This window comes from Thamnophis sirtalis, unplaced genomic scaffold, assembly GCF_051295495.1.
Source record: "Thamnophis sirtalis isolate CommonGarterSnake01/CBP01778 unplaced genomic scaffold, rThaSir2_p1.2 scaffold_2, whole genome shotgun sequence".
Classification (NCBI taxonomy): Eukaryota; Metazoa; Chordata; class Lepidosauria; order Squamata; family Natricidae; genus Thamnophis; species Thamnophis sirtalis.
The window spans coordinates 101,723,176-101,745,678 of record NW_028261382.1 but is presented as its reverse complement, the minus strand read 5'-3'; the positions used below and the strand labels follow the sequence as shown (position 1 = coordinate 101,745,678).

The 22,503-nt window shown below is 48.2% G+C and overlaps 1 protein-coding gene across 2 annotated transcripts; it reads left to right on the top strand.

The window, feature by feature from the left end:
- The first annotated feature begins 1,890 nt into the window (after positions 1-1,890).
- LRRC24 (leucine rich repeat containing 24) lies at positions 1,891-21,868 on the top strand. Of its 2 annotated transcripts, XR_015695584.1 has the most exons (6): positions 1,891-2,013; positions 11,608-11,779; positions 14,636-14,914; positions 17,059-17,227; positions 18,905-21,327; positions 21,447-21,868. XR_015695584.1 is itself a non-coding variant. In XM_087706613.1 (5 exons), the coding sequence occupies exons 1-5, from the start codon at positions 1,988-1,990 to the stop codon at positions 19,915-19,917; spliced, it is 1,659 nt and encodes a 552-aa protein (XP_087562739.1). In that variant the 5' UTR covers positions 1,891-1,987; the 3' UTR covers positions 19,918-21,387. The 2 variants fall into 2 exon arrangements, 1 of the variants encoding a protein (XP_087562739.1); XM_087706613.1 differs by lacking the exon at positions 21,447-21,868 and having other exon boundaries at positions 18,905-21,387.
- The last annotated feature ends 635 nt before the right edge of the window (positions 21,869-22,503 follow it).

Below are 22,503 nucleotides of genomic sequence, written 5' to 3'. Positions count from 1 at the left end.
GAGGGTTGAGCTAGATGACCCTCGGGGGTCCCTGACGGACGAAACTCCACAGTTTTCAATGGTATGAAAATAAGGTGGAATTGGGGTACCTGGACCTGTTTTCAGAAGGCCAAAAGTGAAAGTGGGAAAAAAAACCCACATAATTACACCACGGCTTCTGGTTTGGTAGGGCCCAACTCTGCCTAAAACAGGGGAATTGGGATCTGGTGGTTGGGGTGTTGTTAAGGAACAAAAGAGGGATGGACTAGATGTCCTTCAGGCCGATTCCCACCCCAGGATGCTGTGAACTTGAGAACTGTCCTCCCTCAGGGGTCTGTGGGGCTGGAGGGATGGGGGTTCAGCTAAATCAGGGGGGAGTCTGGAGCCTATCGCTTCTCCCCAGGTTTGCAGACTCACTGAACTAAGCCCACCCACCCCCCTCCAGCTTGGCAGCAGGCCGGGGGGATTGAGGGGGGGGTCTCAGAAAGGCATTAGCGGTCCTTAAGGAAGTCTTGCTTTTTTCGAGGCAGTTCCATCAACCCATCCATCCCCTACTCATCCCTCTCCATCTGCCCGCCCACTCATCCATTCAGTTATCCATCCATTCATAGATCTATCCATCAGTTTCTCCATTCACTCGTCCATCCATCCATCCATCCATCTATGCATCCATCCATCTATTCATCATCTAGGCCAGTGTTTTTCAACCTTTTTTTGTGCAAAGGCACACTTTTTTCATGAAAAAAATCACGAGGCACACCACCATTAGAAAATGTTAAAAAAAATTAACTCTGTGCCTATATTGACTATATATAAAGTAATTTTCCCACGGCACACCTTACACTATGTCACGGCACACTAGTGTGCCGCGGCACGTGGTTGAAAAACACTGATCTAGGCATCTATCCATGCATGCATCATTTATTTATTATCCATCCATCTACCCATCCAAACATCCATCCATTCATCAGTTTCTCCAATCACTCATCCATCCATCCATCCATACTTCCAATCTATCCATCCACCCACCTACCCACATACATACATACATACATACGCATGCATCCATCTATCTATCTATCTATCTATCTATATCTATCTATCTATCTATCTATCTATCTATCTATCTATCTATCTATCTATCTACCTACCTACCTACCTACCTACCTACCTACCTGCCTACCTACCTACCTCCATATCTCTCTCTCCATCCATATCATCTATCTATCTATCTATCTATCTATCTATCTATCTATCTATCTATCTATCTATCTATCTATCTATCTATCTATCTATCTGTTATATCATCTCTATCTGTATCTTTTTCTCTCTCCCATCTCTTTATCTCATCTTTCTTTAGCTGTATTGATCTTTATCTGTCTCCCTCATCTCTCTCTCTTTTCTGTCTATCCACTATCATCTTTCTCTCTCTTCTATCTATCTATCTCTATCCCTATCTACCTACCTACCTACCTACCTACCTACCTACCCATCCAAACATCCATCCATTCATCAATTTATCCAATCACTCATCCATTCATCCTTTCATCTATCCATCCATCCATCTGTCCCTCCATCCAAACATCCATACATCAATTTCTCCAAATACCCATTCATGCATCCATCCATTCACCCATCCATCAACAATCCACCCATCCATCCCTCCACCTGTGCGCCTCTCCTTCCCTCCTCCCTGCTTCAAGCCATGCATTCATTTATCTATCCTTCCTTCCATCCATCACCCAACGGCTCATCCGCCCACCCATCCTCCCGTGCACCTGTCCCTCCTTCCTCTGTGTACCCCCCCGGCCAGCTCTCCGCGGGACCGGCGCGGCTGTCCAGTCGGGGGCGGCGAGGAGCGACCGCGGGGGGGGGAGATGCTCGGCGGGGAGGGGGCGGCGCTGACGTCATCGGGCGGGCGGGGGGCGGCGGCGGCTGGCACGGGAGGCAGAGCCGGGCATTCGGCGGCTTCCCAGCCCAGCCAGCCCGAGCCGGAGCGAGGCCGCCGATGCCATGGAGAGCCGTGCGGGGAAGGTGAGCGGAGGCGGTGGCGGTGCCTTTGCCGGAGCCTCGGGCGGGGCGATGCCCGCAGGGGCTGGCAGCGGAGATGGGGGGGCGCAGGCAGGGCCGGGGGCGTCTCGGGGAAGGGCCCGGGGGGGGGGCAGGCAGGGGATGCCGACCACCCGAAGGCAGCGGGCGCGGGGTGGGCCAAGCGCCCAAGGAGCCCCCCTAGACGCCTGGGGAGGGTCGCCTCTGCCCCACAGCTCCCCACCCAGCGCTGGAGCCAAAGACCGGCCTCCCTGGCCCCTGGAAGCCCAGCCCTGGCCCATCATCCCCAGCCGAGAACATAACAACAGGAGTAACAGAATAAGAGAGTTAAAAGGGACCTTAGAGATCATCTAGTCTAGGGCTTCCCAACAAGGGGGGGGGGTTGCGAGGCCATATTCCCCGGGGCTGCGAGAACTTGGGTCTGGGAGTTTCAAAATCACAGCCTAATTATGCTATCATTGATGCTGTAATGATAATGATAGCATTATAATGCAGTGTTTCTCCACCTTAGCGACTTGAAGTCCTATGGACTTCAACTCCCAGAATTCCCCAGCCAGCTCTGCTGGCTGGGGGGTTCTGGGAGTTGAAGTCCACAGGACTTCAAGTCGCCAAGGTTGAGAAACACTGGCCTAATGAGAGGCATAGAATGAGGGGTGGGAGAAGATATCAGAACCCTTCCAGGGTATAGAAAAGGTTGGGAACCCCTGATCTAGTGTCTAACCGCTTGCTCAGGCAGGAACCATTGGGGGGATCTGATTCACCCACCAAGCGCTCCTGTCTTCACCTTGTGGCAGGGAGTTCCACTGCTTCACGGTGCCCTAAGCGATCCTAAGAGAGCTGCTGGGGCCCCTTTTGGGGCCAGCTCCCCTCCTAAGAATGGGGGAGCTGGGTTCAAGGCACCCAGAAAGGGAAGGTCCCGGCCAGATGCCCATCCCGAAGACACCGCCAAGGCTGCCCCCCGTCCCCCCCAATAGTGGATGCGCTCAAAAGTGGCATTTCTGCCATCCAAGCTCTGGGCATGGATGAGATTCAGGACAGTTGACTTACAACTATTCATTGAGTGACCGTTAGTCCTTGCAATGGCACTGAAAGATGACTTATGATCGTGTTTCACATTTACGACCGTTGCAGCTTCCCCCCAAATTCAGACGCTTGGCAACTGACTCGCATTTATGACGCTCGTAGTGTCCCTGGATCATGGGATCCCCTTTTCCGACCTTCTCAGCCAGTTTCCAATATTCGAAGATGATAAGGGAAGCTTCACGACTGCACGATTCACTTAATAACTCTAGCGACTCGCTTAATGACTGCCTAGCAGCAAGGTCTTAAAATGAGGCACAACTCTCTTAAGATTGCTTTGCTTAGCCATGGAAACCTTTGGCTCGACGGCTGTCATAAATCAAGGACTACCTTATAGAGGCCTTTAGAATTAGAATTAGAATTGGAATAGAGCTCGAAAGGGACCTTGGAGGTCTTCTAGTCCAGCCCCCTGCTCAGGCAGGACAACGTATGCCGTCTCAGACAAGTGACTGCCCAGTCTCTTCTTAAAAAATCTCCAGTAATGGAGGTTTCATTTCAATCAAGTTGCAAGTTTATATAATTAATTAACTCAATGAAAAACCCGGAGAAATAAGTAGGGAAGTTTTAAGAGGAACCGGCTTTTGCAAAGCCAAAATTTGGGTTGTGTGAACTGGGCATTGCGGTTGATAAACCGAGGTTTGGGGTTTAGCCAATCCTACACACTCCAGCAATTGTGAATTGTGTAGAATAAACTGTGTTTGTTGTGTTCTGGTGCGGTTTTTTTTTTCCTTCCACAATATGGGCCTCCAACTGTGAGATGCTCTGGGTGACCGAGCCGTGAATAATCGTGTGTGGCTTTTATTGATGTTCATGGAAATCAAAACGGTGGAGAATTAATTGCAGAGATTTCTGCCGATTGTTTTCAAAAGGTTTGCTTAGGGTGGTTCGGCCATAGGACTCCGGGTGGAGGGTCTGCTACAGCTTTAAAATAAATACAGAAAAAAGGAAAATTAATTGAAGGGGGAGGAGCGTTCATACATCGGAATAAAATTAAATTCCATCAGATGAAATGGAATTAAATCAAATTAAATTCAGCCCCGTGAGTTAGCAAACTGTGGTGAATCGGGTCCTAAATCTGTATGGAGAAGTTCCAGAAGAATTTAGTTTTGCAGGCAGTCCTCGATCTACGACCACAATTGAGCCCCAAAATTTCCGTCGCTAGGTGAGAGAGTGGTTAAGTGAGTTTTGCCCATTTTATGACCTTCCTTGCTACGGTTGTCAAGTGATTCACTGCAGTTAAGTTGGTTGTTAAGTGAATCTGGCTTCCCCTTGTCGGAAGGTCTCAAAAGGCGCTGGGATGCTGTGACCGTCATAAATATGAGTCAGTTGCCAAAGCATCCGAATTTTGACCACGTGGCCACGGTCATAAGTGCGAAAACTGGTCATGTCACTTTTCTCAGTGCTGTTGTAACTTTGAGTGGTCACTAAGCGAATCGTTGTAGGTCGAGGACTACCTGCAATGGTTCCCAAGGGTGTGTGTGCATTTGCATGCACAACTCGAGGTGCTGCAGGTGCCTAGATGGTTGTGTTTAGTGAAGATAGAGCCTCCATCTGTGCTGACAAAGTTTGTCTGTTCCAGGTGAATTTCACAGACCCCTCCCCTCCTCCTCCTCCCCTCCCTCACCCCAATGGACCACAGCTCTGCTGGCTGGGGAATTCTGGGAGTAGAAGTCCAGACATCTTAAAGAGGGTTAGTTGTAGAGTGGAGGTGTCAAACTGGCACCCACCCACTCTCCTAGAAAATAGGATATTTTGAGAACTATTTAAAAAAAGGCAGGATAGAATATTTTCCCTAAAGGAGAAATGGAGGGGGGGGGGAATCTTAAGGGAGGTGCGAACCAGCTCCAGTCTCCCTGCCCCAAGCAGAAACCGAGGAGACCTGCTTTTATTAATGCAGATTGGGTAGTCCGTTCAGAAAGACTGGGTCAGGCCGAAACTCCCGATAAGCAGCACAGTTAGACAAGCCAAAGGCTGACAAGATTAGCTGAGACAAACACCTGGGATTTGCATTTCCCCTTTTGCCTGTAGAGCCAGCCATGACTCCTACATGACCCCCAAGGAATCCAGAAGGTATTTAAAAAAACCCCACCAACTCTCAACTCCATTTTGTCAGCGGTCCCAGAACCGCACACTTTGTGTGTGTGTGCGTGTGCGTGTGTTCTGTTCGCCAATAAGAATCTTTCTTTCCCACCGGCCTCCATTATATTCCATTCTTGCGCCTGGATTTTTCTTCCAGCAAAGGTTGAAGAACCCTGCCGTAAAACAGAAGTCTCCAAAACTTGGCCACTTGAAGACTTGTGAACTTCAACTCCCAGAATTCCTCATCCCCCCCCATGAGGCCCCCCTCCTGTATGCTGTCTGAGGGGTTCTGGGAGTTGACGTCCACAAATCTTAAAGTGGCCAAGTGTGGAGACCCCCTGCCCGTAAATATTCAGCGTCTTGCCTTGAGATGTCAGTAGACGCACACAAGATTATCCTTCTAGCTCTCCCTTTCAAGGTTCCGCAGCCCATCATTTTTGGGCTTTAAAATCCTCTCCCGCCATTCACCTGGGCTGCATCTTGGTGTTGGAAGAAACGTTCCATCTGGTTCAGTTCCAAGCTGGGAAATTTATTTACTGATGAAGCAGAAGCACCAAGCACATGCGATTCTGGGCAGCTGACCCCATGGAGTTGAGAATGAGGGTTATTTATACCTTCTCTTGGGCCTTGCCCTTCAGCTTCCTGTTCCTGCGCAGGAACATGTATTCTTTCTGTTGTCGTCAGACTCCCATGGGGCCATGTAGGAGTCATGTTTGTCTGAGCTAAGTTTGGTTGAAGTTTGGACTGATGCAAGGGTCTTGTTGGACAATTCCTATTGTGGCTGAGGGCTAACCCTACTTTTGTTCCTACCTTGCTCCTGCGAGTAATGGATGGCCAAATCTGCATTTCTAAAAGCTGGCCTCAGCTTAGTATCTGTTGGAGAACTGGGGCTCCCCGATTCTGTCTTTAGAAACATGTTTCTCCTTTAGGGAAATATAATCTTCCGCCTTTTTGATATTTTCTAAAATATTGCATTGTAAGAGAGGAGGGGTGGGGGGCTAACTTTCTACACCTTGAACAATGGCTAAATATATGGTTGTAAGTTGGGGACTCCCTGGCTAATATTCCTGGGGGAGTGGACTCCATAATGATATATAAGAAGGAAGAGAAATTTGCTCTTTCTGGACTCAGAGAGGGGAAGAAAGAAGAACAGAGGAGGAGGAGGAGGAGGAGAAGGAGGAGGAGGAGGTGGTGGTGGTAGTGATATAGTGGCAGAAGAAGAGATGAAATTCTGACCCTAACCCACCAATAAGATTGGCCAAAATGTATCCAAACATGAATCTGACCTGCAAAACTGCAAAAAAATCCAGAAGGGACTTTCTATCATATGTGGTGAACCTGTCCGGAAATTTAAAAGTATTGGATGAAAATTTGGAAATGGATACAACAAATTACAGAGGAACAAATAGAATACAAACCGGAACTCTTTCTGATGGGAATAACCAAGGGGAAATATAGAAAGAAAATTAAATACATACTAACACACTGTTGACTACAGCCAGAATAATGTTTGCCCAATGTTGGAAACAGAGTAATATTCCCCCAGATGAATTAGTGATTCAGGAAAGTCTAGATTGCGCAGAAATGGACAAGCTAACATTAAGATTAAAGGACAAAGAAGAATCTGAATACTATGAAATTTGGGATAATTGGTATAAAGGGTTGCATAACAGGAGTAAAGTTAATTCAGCCAAGAAACAATAGAGAAATGTATAGAACTGTAGATGAATAGATAGATAGATAGATAGATAGATAGATAGATAGATAGATAGATAGATAGATAGATAGATAGATAGAGATATAGAGATATAAGATTGATATATACAGGTATGATGACACAAAAATGTTTAATGTGATGATTGTAAGATGTTATAGAGGGGAAAAAATAATAAAAATTTGATCAACCAGAGATGAAGCTCAGGAAGAAAGAGGAGGGGGGGGAATTGGAGAAGCAGAAGAAGAAAAAGGGGGAAGAGGAGGGATGGTTTACTTGGTGATACAAGAAGAACAGATGAAGCTCAAGAATGAGGAGGAGGAAAGGGGGGAGGGGAAGGAGAAGAAAAGGGGGAGAAAGAGAAAAAAGGATGAAGAGGAGGGAGATGCAGAAGGAAAAGGGGGGAAGGGGAAGGAAAGGAGGAAAGGAGAAGGAAGTGCTGAAAGGAGAAGAGGAATAACGTGCATGTTCAAGAAAGAGACGGAGGAGGAGGAGAGAGAGAAACAGAAGGAGAACAGGAGGAGGAGAGGAAGATGGAGAAGGAAAGAAGAAAGAGTGAATCGTAGAATGGCAGAGTGGGAAGGGATCTTGGAGGTCTTCTCGTCCAACCTATAACATTTCAGGGAGGCTTCTGCCAGGGAGGCTCCAGGTAGATCAGGCCACGCGTGTGTGTGTGTGTGTGTGTGTGTGTGTGTGTGTGTGTCACCGAAATGCCCGTCACAGTTTCCTTCACAAAACACACCTTGATTTTCTTGCTCCAGCTTTGGTGAAAAGGTTTTTTTGTGTGTTTTAAATGCATTTGCATGCAGAGAAGGGCATCGCGTGTCAGAGGCTGCTGCCGTCAGAGGCAACTTATGTTCTCTGTTCTGGGTTCACAAACCACAGCCAGTCCTCAGGTTATGACTGCAATTCAGCCCCAAATGGGTGGCTCGTTTGTACAGTGAGTTTGCCTGGTTCTACGACTTTTCTTGCCCCCGTTGTTAAGTGTATCGTGGCCGTCGTTGAGTTGGTCACACGGCGGCGACGTGAATCTGGATTCCCCGTTGAGTCTGCTTGCCAGAAGGCCGTAAAATGGGGTGAAGCTCATTTAACAACGGCTTCGCTTAGCAACGGAAATTCCGGGCTCAATTGTAGATGCAGCACGAGGACTACCCGTGTAGGGGTTTTTTCCCCCGCCTAAGGTGGGGGTTGGACTGGAGGACCTCCAAGGTCCCTTCCAAGTCTCTTATCCCGCACAGGCAGTCCTCGACCTACAACAGTTCAGTTAGTGGCTGTTCAAAGTCACAGAAAGGGACGAAGGAAGGGAAAGAAGTGGAGGGTGGGAGAGAGAGAGAGAGAAGGAGAGACAGTAGGAGAGGAAGAAGAAATGTGAAGGTGAGGTAGGGGGAAGAAGAAAGAAGTAAGGAGAGGTGGGTGGAAGGGAGAGAAAGAGAAGGAGAGAGGGTAGGAAGGAGAAGAAAGAGGGGAGAAGTAGGGGAGAAGTAAGGGAAGGAAGAAGGGGAAGGAGAGGAGGAAGGAAGGAAGTAGAGAAGGAAGGGAGGGAGAAAAGAAAAGAAAGAGAAAATAAGTGTCCCCCCACCCCCCACCTCTGCCCTGCATGCAACCTAGAAGTGTAGTGGGCTGAAGTCCCCCCCTCCTCCCCCATGTGGATTTGGGGTCTGTGTGGTGTGGGGGGAAGCAGAGATCCCTGCCCATGGATTTCTCCCCTATTTCCACCACCGGCTTTTAAAACTCAAGGTCACTCTGGATATTTTCCCCCTGAACGTGGTTTGCTAATGACCCATCACGCTTGATTCGTTCTAATCTCAGAGAGAGAGAGGATTCCTGATAAGCCCCTGCGATGGAGAGGCTGATCGGTTTGGCGCGTAATCCTGCCCCAATCCCTGGAGGATCAGAGTGGATCATAATCTTGTACGTCCCAAGATGTATCTGCCTCTTTTTTGCAAGCCCTCCCCACCCACTGCCTTCCCAAGAGTCCTGATTGCCATTCTGACTTTAGAGCAAAGTTTCTCAACCTTGGTGACTTTAAGTCCTGTGGACTTCAACTCCCAGAATCCCCCAGCCAGCGCAGCCGCGCTGGCTGGGGGATTCTGGGAGTTGAAGTCCACAGGACTTAAAGTCACCAAGGTTGAGAAACTCTCCTTTAGAGCCTCTGAACCCCACGGGAAGAGGGTCCTTCAAAAAGCTGGATATTGTTCCGGCTTTCAAGTGGGGGAACTGAGGCCGAGGGAGGTTCATTTACGGCAGCAAATCAACATATTGTTTTCTTATGGAGTGCTCCCTGAGCTTGGTTTTTCGCTCGCAGGCGTCTCATGACCCAAATAGGTAATATCATCAGTGTTGGAAGGGAGTGGGGTGTGCAGAAAGGAGGAGGAAGGGACTGTGAGGTTGTTCTCTGAGCTTGGTTCTTTTTGCTTGTAGACATCTCATGACCCAAATAGGTAATACTATCCATTCTAGAAGGGAGTGGGGTGTGCAGAGAGGAAGAGGAAGACTAGGTGCTTCTTCAGCTCTGACCGGATGGAGGGGAACGGAAGGATTTATACTCCTTGCAGACAGCTGGTCATTTGCATCCTTTGAGGGGGTCCTTGAGGCCGCTTGGAGGTTCGTCTGTGTCCTCAGGGTCACCTGAGGGAATCTGGAAATCCGTTCCTATTCCCACAGCATTCCAACGGCTCCTTTGCATTTCCATAGCACGGAGAGAGCTTTCGGTCCAGACCATCCAAGTGGCCTCAATGGCTGCCTAAATTCTAAGAGGATGCAAATGACCAGCCGTCTGCAAGGAGTATGGGATGGACACTCTTGTGTTGCGGTGGCAATATGAACGGATCTCCAGAGAAAAATTGCAGACTACAGGAATCATTTGCATCACTCAGGTGACCCTGAGGACACAGATAAACCACCAAGTGGCCTCAACGACCCTCTCAAAGGATGCAAACCACCAGCTATCTACAAGGAGAATCAATCCTTCCCTTCCCCACCATCCAGTCAGAGTTTAAGAAGCTTCTGGGATGAGAAGCGAAATGTCTTTTTTAAAAAAACCAGAAAGTCCAGTGGCCTCTTGAAAAAAAAGCCCTTTTGGGACAACCGTGACCTGGACGACAGAGAATCTCCATCGATGATTGGACAGCCAATTGTCGGGAATGGGGTCTCCTGCTTGAGCAGGGGGTTGGACTAGAAGACCTCCGAAGTCCCTTCCAGCTCTATTGTTCTGAAAGCGACGTCCTTTTGTCCTTCTGCTTTATCTTGCTCCGGTGCTATATTTGGCTCTCTAGTGCGCCCAGCGTGCCAACCCAGCGCGTGACGGAGCTCGGACTGGGCGCCATGCCAACCCCAACCGTTTCAGCCTCTTGGCTCAGCTTGAGATGCAACCGCAGGCCGATGAGGTAGCATTTCAGAGGACTTTGGGTTGGGGGGCTTAAAGCAAAGAGTTCCCGTTAACAGAGAGCAAGGTTCAGGCGGCGGGACAGAAGACCCATTGCCCCTTCCCAAGCTTGCGGACCCCTTGGTGAGGCTCAGGGGCTTAAACCCAGGAAATCTAGAAGCTCTGTGTGAGCCTGTGGTCTCCATGATGAAGGTTCTTCTTCCTTTTTTTTAAACTTTGGTCAGATTAAAAGAGTTGGAAGGACCTTGTAGGTTACGTCTGGGTGGGTGTTCCATTGTACATGTGAGTACAAAATAGGTCTTCTAGTCCAACCCCCCTGTCCAAGCAGGGGACCCTGAACCATTTCTGACCGATGGCGTGGTCCAGTTTCTCCTTGAAAGCCTCCAGGGATGAAGCTCCCACAATTTCTGAAGGCAACTTCTGTTCCTTTGGTTGATGGTTCTCACGGTCAGGAAATTCCTCCTTATTTCCGAGGTGGCGCAGTGGTTAAATGCAACACTGCAGGCTACTTCAGCTGACTGCTATCTGCAGTTCGGCTGTTCAAATCTCACCAGCTCAGGGTTGACTCAGCCTTCCATCCTTCCGAGGTGGGTGAAATGAGGACCCGGATTGTTGTTGGGGGCGATATGCTGACTCTGTAAACCGCTTAGAGAGGGCTGAAAGCCCTATGAAGCGGTATATAAGTCTAACTGCTATTGCTACTATTGCTATAGTAGAACAATAGAAAGTGTGGCAGGCCAAAGACCCCTCAAAAAAGAGGGCTGCAGTCCTCACAATTCCGAGGCAAGAAGTTTCCTCAAAGAACATGTTTATTGCAGTGGTGAAATTCATTGTTTTTTACTACCAGTTCTGTGATCCCCTTTTGCGACCTTCTGGCAAGCAAAGTCAATGGGGGAAACCAGATTCACTTAACAACCGTGCCCTATGGGAGTGGCCGGCATACAAATTCTAATAAACTTGAAACTTGAAACTTAACAACCGCAGTGATTCGCTTAACAAATATGGCAAGGGAAGTCGTAAAACAGGGCAAAGCTCAGCTAACAAATGTCTCAATTAGCAACGTAAATTTTGGGCTCAATTGTGGTCGTACGTCGAGGACTACCTGTACACGACAGGGTGGAGTTGTAGAAAGGGCACAATTGGGCACTCTTGAGGTCATCTGAACGATCCTCATCATCGCTCGATTGGCCAAGGGTGCCATCCGGCCCTCTTGGGGTGACCTGCCTCGGTTTCCCCTGTGTTGGGAGCCCTGCTGCAATGTTCTCTCTCTCTCTCTCTCTCTCTCTCTCTCTCTCTCTCTCTCTCTCTCCCTTCCCTGCAGCTGGTCTAGGATGGCCCCGGCGAAGGCCCCGCTTCTCTGCCTGCTGCTGCTCGGGCTCCTGGTATTCCAGGCGCACGTCTGTCCCACGCCTTGCCGCTGCTACAGCCTGACGGTGGAGTGTGGCTCTTTGGGGCTGAAGGACATTCCAGGGAGCATCTCCCCCACCACCCAGGTGAGGCCACCAGAGCCCCACGCCCTCTTCCTCCGGGGCATCCGCACAAGGCAGGCCAGGCTCCTTCCTTAGTAAAAGATAGGATTATGGAATATTATGGAATATGGAATATCAGACTACAGCGTACAGATTATAGAACACAGAACACTGAATACAGAATATAGAACACAGAATATAGAATGCAGAATGCAGAATAATATAGAATACAGAATATAGAACACAGAATATAGAATGTAGAACACAGAATATAGAACACAGAATATAGAATGCAGAATGCAGGATAATATAGAACACAGAATATAGAATACAGAATGCAGAATAATATAGAATACAGAATATAGAATGTAGAACACAGAATATAGAACACAGAATATAGAATGCAGAATGCAGAATAATATAGAATACAGAATATAGAATGTAGAACACAGAATATAGAACACAGAATATAGAATGTAGAACACAGAATATAGAACACAGAATATAGAATACAGAATGCAGAATAATATAGAATACAGAATATAGAATGTAGAACACAGAATATAGAACACAGAATATAGAATGCAGAATGCAGAATAATATAGAATACAGAATATAGAATGTAGAACACAGAATATAGAACACAGAATATAGAATGTAGAACACAGAATATAGAACACAGAATATAGAATACAGAATGCAGAATAATATAGAATACAGAATATAGAATGTAGAACACAGAATATAGAACACAGAATATAGAATGCAGAATGCAGGATAATATAGAATACAGAATATAGAATGTAGAACACAGAATATAGAACACAGAATATAGAATGTAGAACACAGAATATAGAACATAGAATATAGAATACAGAATGCAGAATAATATAGAATACAGAATATAGAATGTAGAACACAGAATATAGAACACAGAATATAGAATGCAGAATGCAGAATAATATAGAATACAGAATATAGAATGTAGAACACAGAATATAGAACACAGAATATAGAATGTAGAACACAGAATATAGAACACAGAATATAGAATGCAGAATGCAGAATAATATAGAATACAGAATATAGAATGTAGAACACAGAATATAGAACACAGAATATAGAATGTAGAACACAGAATATAGAACACAGAATATAGAATACAGAATGCAGAATAATATAGAATACAGAATGCAGAATAATATAGAATACAGAATATAGAATGTAGAACACAGAATATAGAACACAGAATATAGAATACAGAATGCAGAATAATATAGAATACAGAATATAGAATGTAGAACACAGAATATAGAACACAGAATATAGAATGTAGAACACAGAATATAGAACACAGAATATAGAATACAGAATGCAGAATAATATAGAATACAGAATATAGAATGTAGAACACAGAATATAGAACACAGAATATAGAATACAGAATGCAGAATAATATAGAATACAGAATATAGAATGTAGAACACAGAATATAGAACACAGAATATAGAATGCAGAATGCAGAATAATATAGAATACAGAATATAGAATGTAGAACACAGAATATAGAACACAGAATATAGAATGCAGAATGCAGAATAATATAGAATACAGAATATAGAATGTAGAACACAGAATATAGAACACAGAATATAGAATGTAGAACACAGAATATAGAACACAGAATATAGAATACAGAATGCAGAATAATATAGAATACAGAATATAGAATGTAGAACACAGAATATAGAACACAGAATATAGAATGTAGAACACAGAATATAGAACACAGAATATAGAATACAGAATGCAGAATAATATAGAATACAGAATATAGAATGTAGAACACAGAATATAGAACACAGAATATAGAATACAGAATGCAGAATAATATAGAATACAGAATATAGAATGTAGAACACAGAATATAGAACGCAGAATATAGAATGCAGAATGCAGAATAATATAGAATACAGAATATAGAACACAGAATATAGAATGCAGAATAATATACAACACAGAATATAGAACACAGAATATAGAATGTAGAACACAGAATATAGAATATGTTGTTGTTAGTGCTCTGAAGGTCAGTCGTTAGCTTTCATTGTCGTAGAGGCCACTTGGGGGTTTATCTTTGGATGGTTCCACACACCCAAGAGTGCAAATGGGTGTAGAACCTTCTCGGGACTTCAGTGACTCTCAGGAGAGCTCACCAGCGACCCGAGGTGAGAAGAAGCTTAATACGGGGAGAAGGAGCCCACAGTTCTCCTCCTCTTCCTCCTCTCTGCAAACCTAACTCCCTTCTAGCACTGATGATGTTCCCTGGATGGGTAATGAAATGTCTGCAAGAAAACCACCAAGCTCAGAGAGCACCAAGGACCCCACAGTCCTCCTCCTCCTCCTCTTTCTCCTCCTCCTCTTTCTCCTCCTCTTTCTCCTCCTCTTTCTCCTCCTCTTTCTCCTCCTCTTTCTCCTCCTCCTCCTCCTCCTCCTCCTCCTCCTCCTCCTCCTCCTCCTCCTCCTCCTCCTCCTCCTCCTCCTCCTCCTCCTCCTCCTCCTCCTCCTCCTCCAATTCTCCCAAAAACCCAATCCTTCTAACATTATATTCCCTACTTGGGTAATGAAATGTCTGCAAGAAAACAAACAATGTCAGAGAGCACCAGGGACCCCTACAGTCTTCCTCCTCCTCCTCCCCTTCTCCAAAACCCCCAATCTTTCCAGCACTGATGATGTTCCCTAGTTGGGTAATGAAACGTCTGCGAGGAGAAACCGCCAAGCTCAGAGAGCACAAGAGACCTCGGGGTGTGGTTTATGTAAACGAAGGGCCTGCGTCCCATCTTTGGCTGACTCTGGCCTTTGTCCCTCCCTCCCTCCCAGACCGTTTTCCTGCAGGACAACAGCATCACCCAGATCCGCCAGCAAGACTTGGCCTCCCTTCTGGACCTCCGGTACCTCTACATGCAGAACAACACCATCTCCGCCCTGGAGCCCGGCGCCTTCCACCACCAGAACCGGCTGCTGGAGCTGGCCCTGAATGGCAACCGGATCCACCTGATCAACAGCAGCATCTTCAAAGGCCTGGAACACCTGCGGGTCCTTTATCTCTCCGGCAACCAGATCACCCGGCTCCCGGATTTCACCTTTTGTGAACTGGAGGTGAGGCTCCTTGGCAGTCGGGGGGGGCTGGGGGGGAAGAGGGCGGAGATCCTTCAGCTTCCACGCACAACAATACCTGTCCATTTGTAAGCCTTGTGTCAGGTTTCCAAGTAGCAAAGAGAACTCCTGTCAGGGTTCCCAATAGCCTCCAAAAATTAAATCAGAGTCCAAGGCAAAGTATTGCTCAGAGTTCCAATTTATCAAGAGAGCCATGTTGGCACATCTGGGGAAACCCCGAATCTGAAAGCTTCCCGGTTTTCCCCACCCAGCTGAAAGTTCACGAACTTGCCCCCACACCCACCAGTCCATCCCATGGTCCAATCTCCCACTGCCACGCTGGCAGTTCCACCCGTCCAGATGCAGAGGTGCAGAGACAAAGGATGACCTTGTCTTTCTAGAAAGAATGTTGTTATGGCTACATTGCATCTAACTCCGTACAATCCCCCTCTCCCATTTTCCCACCATAGAAAATGCATAGTACTGCAGGCCACTTCAGCTGACTGTTATCTGCAGTTCAGCGGTTCTAATCTCACCGGCTCAAAGGTTGACTCACCCTTCCATCCTTCCGAGGTGGGTAAAATGAGGACCCGGACTGTGGGGGCGATATGCTGACTCTGTAAACCGCTTAGAGAGGGCTATAAAAGCCCTATGAAGTGGTATATAAGTCTAACTGCTATTGCTACTATTGCTATAGTAGAACAATAGAAAGCGTGGCAGGCCAAAGACCCAAAAGAAAAGAGGGCTGCAGGCCACACAATTCCGAGGCGAGACGTTTCCTCAAAGAACATGTTTATTGCAGTGGTGAAATTCAGTATTTTTTACTACCAGTTCTGTGGGCGTGGCTTAGGGGGGCATGGCAGGGGAAGGATACTGCAAGATCCCATTCCCTCCCAACTCCTAGGGGAAGGATATTGCAAAATCTCCATTCCCTCCCAACTCTGGGGCCAGCCAGGGATGGTATTTGCAGGTTCTCCAAACTACTCAAAATTTCCACTACCGGTTCTCCAGAACCTGCTGAGTTTCAGCCATGGTTTATTGAATATATCATATTGGCACAGGCTGGTGAAAACCGACTCTGGGGGGTTTCTACGGTTTTCACCTAATTAAAAGTAAAAGTTTCCCCCCTTTCCCAAACAATCAGTCAAGGTGGTGTCCAGTTGCTTGGAAACTTCGCTCCTCTTTCTCTGGCCAGGTGTTAGAATGTCCATGGTGCCCAGGAGAAAGTACTTAGTTTTGGCTACAAAACCCCAGCTATCTCTATTTAGAACATAACATTGTAGGGATGGGGAAGACCTTTGAGGTCCTCTAGTCCAACCCCCTGCTCAAGCTGATTAATTGTTCTAAGTGTTGGGAAATTTCTAAGTTGCTTCTCTCCTTGATTAGTTTCCACCCATTGTTTCTTGTCCTGCCTTGAGGTGCTTTGGGGAATAGCTTGACTCCCTCTTCTTTGGGGCAGCCCCTGAGATATTGGAAGACTGCTATCATGTCTCCCCTGGTCCTTCTTTTCATTAAAATAGACATACCCAGTTCCTGCAACCATTCTTCATATGTTTTAGTCTCCAGTCACTTAATCCTCTTTCTTGCTCTTCTCTGCACTCTTTCTAGAGTTTATACAATACAATACAATAGCAGAATTAGAAGGGACCTTTGAGGTCTTCTAGTCCAGCCCCCTGTTCAAGCTGATTAATTGTTCTAACTGTTGGGAAATTTCTAAGTTGCTTCTCTCCTTGATTAATTTCCACCCATTGCTTCTTGTCCTGCCTTCAGGTGCCTTCGAGAATAGCTTGACTCCCTCTTCTTTGTGGCAACCCCTGAGATATTGGAAGATGCTATCATGTCTCCCTTAGTCCTTTTTTCTATTAAACTAGACATACCCAGTTCCTGCAACCGTTCTTCATATGTTTTAGCCTCCAGTCCCCTAATCCTCTCTGTTGCTCTTCTCTGCACTCTTTCCAGAGTCTCCACATCTTTTCTACATCGTGGCAACCAAAACTGGATGCTGTTGTGATGGTCACAATATAAAAAAGATTGAAGTCCACAAGTCCTTTCAGTGGGCAGCTTTGGAGAGCCCTGTTTTAAGATCCAAAGAGTAAGGACCGGGAGAGCTGAAGGCCCTTCTGCTGACCCTTCTTTTCCCTTTGCAGAGGCTCCAGGAACTTCACCTGCAGGAGAACAGCATCGAGTGTCTGGAGGACCAAGCCCTCACCGGACTGACCTCGCTAGCCCTGCTGGACCTTAGCAAGAACAACCTGCGGACCATCAGCCGGGTGGCCCTGAGACCCCTCATCAGCCTGCAAGTGCTGCGGCTGACGGGTACGTCCAAAGTGACCCTTGCGAGGCCTCCGTTTCTTCTGGGGGAAAAGAGAGGTCCTTTAGTCGGGTGGGGAAAGATCTCAGCAGGAAGGACCGAGAGAAATCTGGAACATCTGACACCTCCAATCAATCAATCAGAATGGAGCTGGAAGGGACCATGGAGGTCTTCTAGTCCAGCCCCCTGCTCAAGCAGGAGACCCTCTGCCATTTCAATCAGAATAGAGCTGGGAGGGACCTTGGAGGTCTTCTAGTCCAACCCCCTGCTCAAGCAGGAGACCCTATGCCATTTCAATCAGAATAGAGCTGGAAGGGACCTTGGAGGTCTTCTAGTCCAACCCCCTGCTCAAGCAGGAGACCCTATGCCATTTCAATCAGAATAGAGCTGGAAGGGACCTTGGAGGTCTTCTAGTCCACCCCCTGCTCAATCAGGAGACCCTAGGCCATTTCAATCAGAATAGAGCTGGAAGGGACCTCAGAGGTCTTCTAGTCCAGCCCCCTGCTCAATCAGGAGACCCTATACCATTTCAATCAGAATAGAGCTGGAAGGGACCTTGGAGGTCTTCTAGTCCAACCCCCTGCTCAAGCAGGAGACCCTATGGCATTTCAATCAGAATAGAGCTGGAAGGGACCTTGGAGGTCTTCTAGTCCACCCCCTGCTCAATCAGGAGACCCTAGGCCATTTCAATCAGAATGGAGCTGGAAGGGACCTTGGAGGTCTTCTAGTCCAGCCCCCTGCTCAAGCAGGAGACCCTATGCCATTTCAATCAGAATAGAGCTGGAAGGGACCTCGGAGGTCTTCTAGTCCAGCCCCCTGCTCAGTCAGGAGACCCTATGCCATTTCAATCAGAATAGAGCTGGAAGGGACCTTGGAGGTCTTCTAGTCCAACCCCCTGCTCAAGCAGGAGACCCTATGCCATTTCAATCAGAATAGAGCTGGAAGGGACCTTGGAGGTCTTCTAGTCCACCCCCTGCTCAATCAGGAGACCCTAGGCCATTTCAATCAGAATGGAGCTGGAAGGGACCTTGGAGGTCTTCTAGTCCAGCCCCCTGCTCAAGCAGGAGACCCTATGCCATTTCAATCAGAATAGAGCTGGAAGGGACCTCGGAGGTCTTCTAGTCCAGCCCCCTGCTCAGTCAGGAGACCCTATGGCATTTCAATCAGAATAGAGCTGGGAGGGACCTTGAAGGTCTTCTAGTCCAACCCCCTCCTCAATCAGGAGATCCCATTCCATTTCAATCAGAATAGAGCTGAAAGGGACCTTGGAGGTCTTCTAGTCCAGCCCCCTGCTCAGTCAGGAGACCCTATGGCATTTCAATCAGAATAGAGCTGGAAGGGGCCTTGGAGGTCTTCTAGTCCAGCCCCCTGCTCAAACAGGAGACTCTATGCCATTTCAATCAGAATAGAGCTGGAAGGGACGTTGGAGGTCTTCTAGTCCAACCCCGTGCTCAATCAGGAGACCCTATGCCATTTCAATCAGAACAGTTGGAAGGGACCTTGGAGGTCTTCTAGTCCAACCCTCTGCTCAAGCAGGAGACCCAATGCCATTTCAATCAGAATAGAACCAGAAGGGACCTTGGGGATTGACCCTATACCATTCCAGACAAGGGGCTGTCCAATCTTTCCTTAAAAACCTCCAGTGACCTATTGTTGATGGATATACTCGGTTCCCCCCGCAGACAATCCATGGCGATGCGACTGCGCTCTGCACTGGCTCAGCAGCTGGATCCGAGAGGAAGGCCAGAGGCTCCTGAGCCCCCAGGACAAGAAGATCGAGTGTTCGGAGCCGCCACGCCTAGCCTACCAAAGCCTCGCCGACGTCTCCGGCAACAGCTTGATCTGCATCCCGCCGGTCGTGCAAGTGCAGCCTCTCGAAGTCACGGCACGGCTGGGCGACGACCTGCGCGTCTCCTGCCAGGCCTCGGGCTACCCACAGCCGCTGGTGACCTGGCGCAAACTGGCCCACTGGCGGGCCGGGGGCTCCAGGGGAAGCCGGACCCACCTGCCCAGCGGAAGCTTTGAGCTGAGAGAGCGCAGCATCGGGGAACGCTTCGAGCAGTCGGACACCGGCAGCGGCATGCTGTTCCTCAACAACGTGACGGTGTCCCATGGCGGGAAATACGAGTGCGAGGCCTCCAATCCCGGGGGGATGGCCCGGGTGGTCTTCCACCTCATGGTGAACCTCTCGCACCAGCAACAACAGTCGCAGGGCTACCCGGCTTCGGTGGACATCAGCCAGGAACCTCTCTACGACATGGAGAGCATGGACTTCCACGCCCTGGGCATGGCCACGCAGACGGCCATCGCCGTGGCCATCTCCCTGCTGGCCCTGGTGGCCCTCCTGTTGGTCATCATGATCTACCGGAAGCACCGCAAGCGGAAAAAGGCCAAGAAGGAGGAGAACATCCTGTACGTCAACGACTACTCGGACGGGCCCACCACCTTCGCCCAGCTGGAGGAGTACCGAGACGAGAGGGGCCACGAAATGTTCGTCATCGACCGCAACAAGCCCCTCTTCGCCACCTACAAGGACCCCGAAGGCCTGGCAGGCGGGGTCTTCCCGGAGCAGCTGCAAGACCAGGCGACTCAGACTCTGGAAGGAGAAGAGGAGGCCCCCCAAGAAGGCAGCGAGCTCTTTGCGAACCAGGGGCTGATGCTCCAGCCTCAGGTAGCGTACGAAATTCACTGCTGAGTGGAGCTACGGAAGTTGGGGTGAGCGGACTGCCTTCCCCCACAATGGAGCGGTTTTGTTGACTTCCTCCTACCGCTGTCTGCTTAAGTTCAGGGCCTTGAGTGGAGGAACCTGTGACCTGTGGTGTACCATCCCACAGGTTGCAGACAGGACTCGTGTGTCAACTCCTAACGTCGCCCTTAGGAGAGAAGGGCGGGGAGCACATTCTACACATACTTTCGGCTAAAGTCGGACCTCAGATTACTCCAGCAGGCTTGGGAGGGGTGCACCTCATTGGGGAATGTGATTTATGACACAGACTGAGGGGAGGGAAGGAACAGGGGTGAAGTTCAGCCATAACTCAAACAAAGCTCAGATCTGACTGCGGAAAGGCCTTGCCTATTGGTGCTCCTAATAAATGACTGGTTTTGTTTTGAAACTTGGCTCGATACTCATGAATCAATTTGGGCATTTTTAGGAAACCTGACAGACAGTCAGATCTAAGCTTCGTTCGAGTTATAGCTGAACTTAATGTTCAGCGAGTTATGACCTCGTGGTTACCCCTGGGACGTGTTCGGCCCTCACCGCGTTGATCATCCCCATGCGGTTCTCCATTCTTCTCGGAAAAGGCTGTGGAGTAATTCGCGAGGATTCCTTGAAATCCGGAAGCATGGCACACCCGAAAGAGCTTTCCTAGATGGGTCAACTTAGGCCGGCAGCATTTTTCTTCTCACTGTGATCAAGTCAGATTCCTCCAGGAGACTCCCGAGCGAGGAAGGGACCCATGCCACTTCCTCTTCCTCCTCCTCCTCCTCCTCAACCCACAGGACGCGGAGGCATTTCGCCCACCAAGCTGGACATCTTCAAATGATTAAGACCTGTCAAAAGAGCAATAGGACGGCTGATGGACAGCAACGGGTTTTTGACCCCTGAACTTTTCCCAGCCGTCAGCGGTGACCCTCCCCAGGCATTTTGCAATTGGACATAAGGACCTACGTGCTGTGGGTGGGGGGGTTTGTTTGGAGCTTGGAAAAAAGTCGGCGGAGGCTGGATGAAACATCGACTGTGCAAATTTGACCAAAACTGTGCAAATTTGACCCAGATTCCAGTGATGGTGGGACAATCTTGTGCAGGCTGAGTGCGACACTCAGTGAGTTTTTGGGGGGCTTGCTTGTATGTATTTTTTTAAATGGATAAAAATAATGTCCTGAGCTGCACAGCTGCATTTCTAGACCCCATGAAAAAACCCCTCCACCAACCCCCTCCTTACAGGTGAGTCCTTGACTTGAGCCCAAATTTTCCGTGGCTAAGCAAGACGGTTATTAAGTGAGTCTTGCCCCCATGTTGCAACCTTCCTTGCCACGGTTGTTAAATGACTCACTGCGGTTGTTAAATGAGTAACACGGTTATTAAACGCTTCTGGCTTTCCCCGTTGAGTGAGCTTGGTGCAGTGTTTCTCAACCTTGGCGACTTTAAGTCCCGTGGACTTCAACTCCCAGAATCCCCCAGGATTCTGGGAGTTGAAGTCCACGGGACTTAAAGTCGCCAAGGTTGAGAAACACTGGCTTGGTGTCAGAAGGTCACGAAACGTGATCGCTTGTCCCCGGGGACACCGCAACCGTTGTAAACGCGAGTCAGTTGCCAAGCGTCCGAATTCTGATCCTGTGACCATGGGGGACCCTGGAACCGTCGTAAGTGTAAAAAGCAGTCCTACGTCACCTTATTCTAGTGTTGTAACTTTCAACGGTCACTGAAACGCATGGGCTGTAAGTTCGAGGACTACCTCCACACTCCCCTGCCAGCGTTAATGTGACATCTCCTGCTCCCCCATCAGTCCCCAAACCACAAAATCAGCTGTGTCGCAAAATCACAGGCAACAACATAGCCGTGTAGTTGCTCCAGGAAGAAAATGGCTGCGCGGGAAACTTTTTTTTTTTTTCCAAGCAAACAAGCCAATAAAATATAGCCAACATCTCGTTGTTGTTGTTGAGGTTGTTTTGTCTTCTTTCAGTGACTTGGAGGCAGGGGATAATGGGGGAGGGAGTCTTGGTTATGCTGCAGGGTCCCTGCTGGCTGAAAGGTTTTCTCGCAGTCGGGCTGCACAGGCAGCAATGCCTCCTGTGGCTGGGAAATTGCCCCCTTAAGTCGTGGCATCTAGGGAGTATTATGAAGATCACGGGAAGGGTTAATAGCACTTGATAAATGCCTTGGTAAGGCCACACTTGGAATACGGCATTCAGTTTTGGTCTCCACGATGTAGAAAAGATGCGGAGACTCTAGAAAGAGTGCAGAGAAGAGCAACAAAGAGGATTAGGGGACTGGAGGCCAAAACATATGAAGAACGGTTGCAGGAACTGGGTATGTCTAGTTTAATAGAAAGAAGGACTAGGGGAGACAGGATAGCAATGTTCCAATATCTCAGGGGTTGCCACAAAGAAGAGGGAGTCAAGCTATTCTCCAAGGCAGCATAGGTGGTACCTTGCTCAACAGTAGTAAACTGTTCGAGGGATCTTGGAGTCCTAGTGGACAACCATTTAAATAGGAGCCAGCCGTGGGCAGCAGCTGCCAAAAAAGCCAACACAGTTCTAGGCTGCATCAACAGAGGGA

Coding starts and splice junctions, on each gene's coding strand:
- LRRC24 (XM_087706613.1), top strand. CDS start 1,988: ATGCCATGGAGAGCCGTGCGGGGAAG. Junction 2,014..11,607: donor TGGAGAGCCGTGCGGGGAAG/GTGAGCGGAGGC, acceptor CCTTCCCTGCAG/CTGGTCTAGGATGGCCCCGG. Junction 11,780..14,635: donor GCATCTCCCCCACCACCCAG/GTGAGGCCACCA, acceptor CCTCCCTCCCAG/ACCGTTTTCCTGCAGGACAA.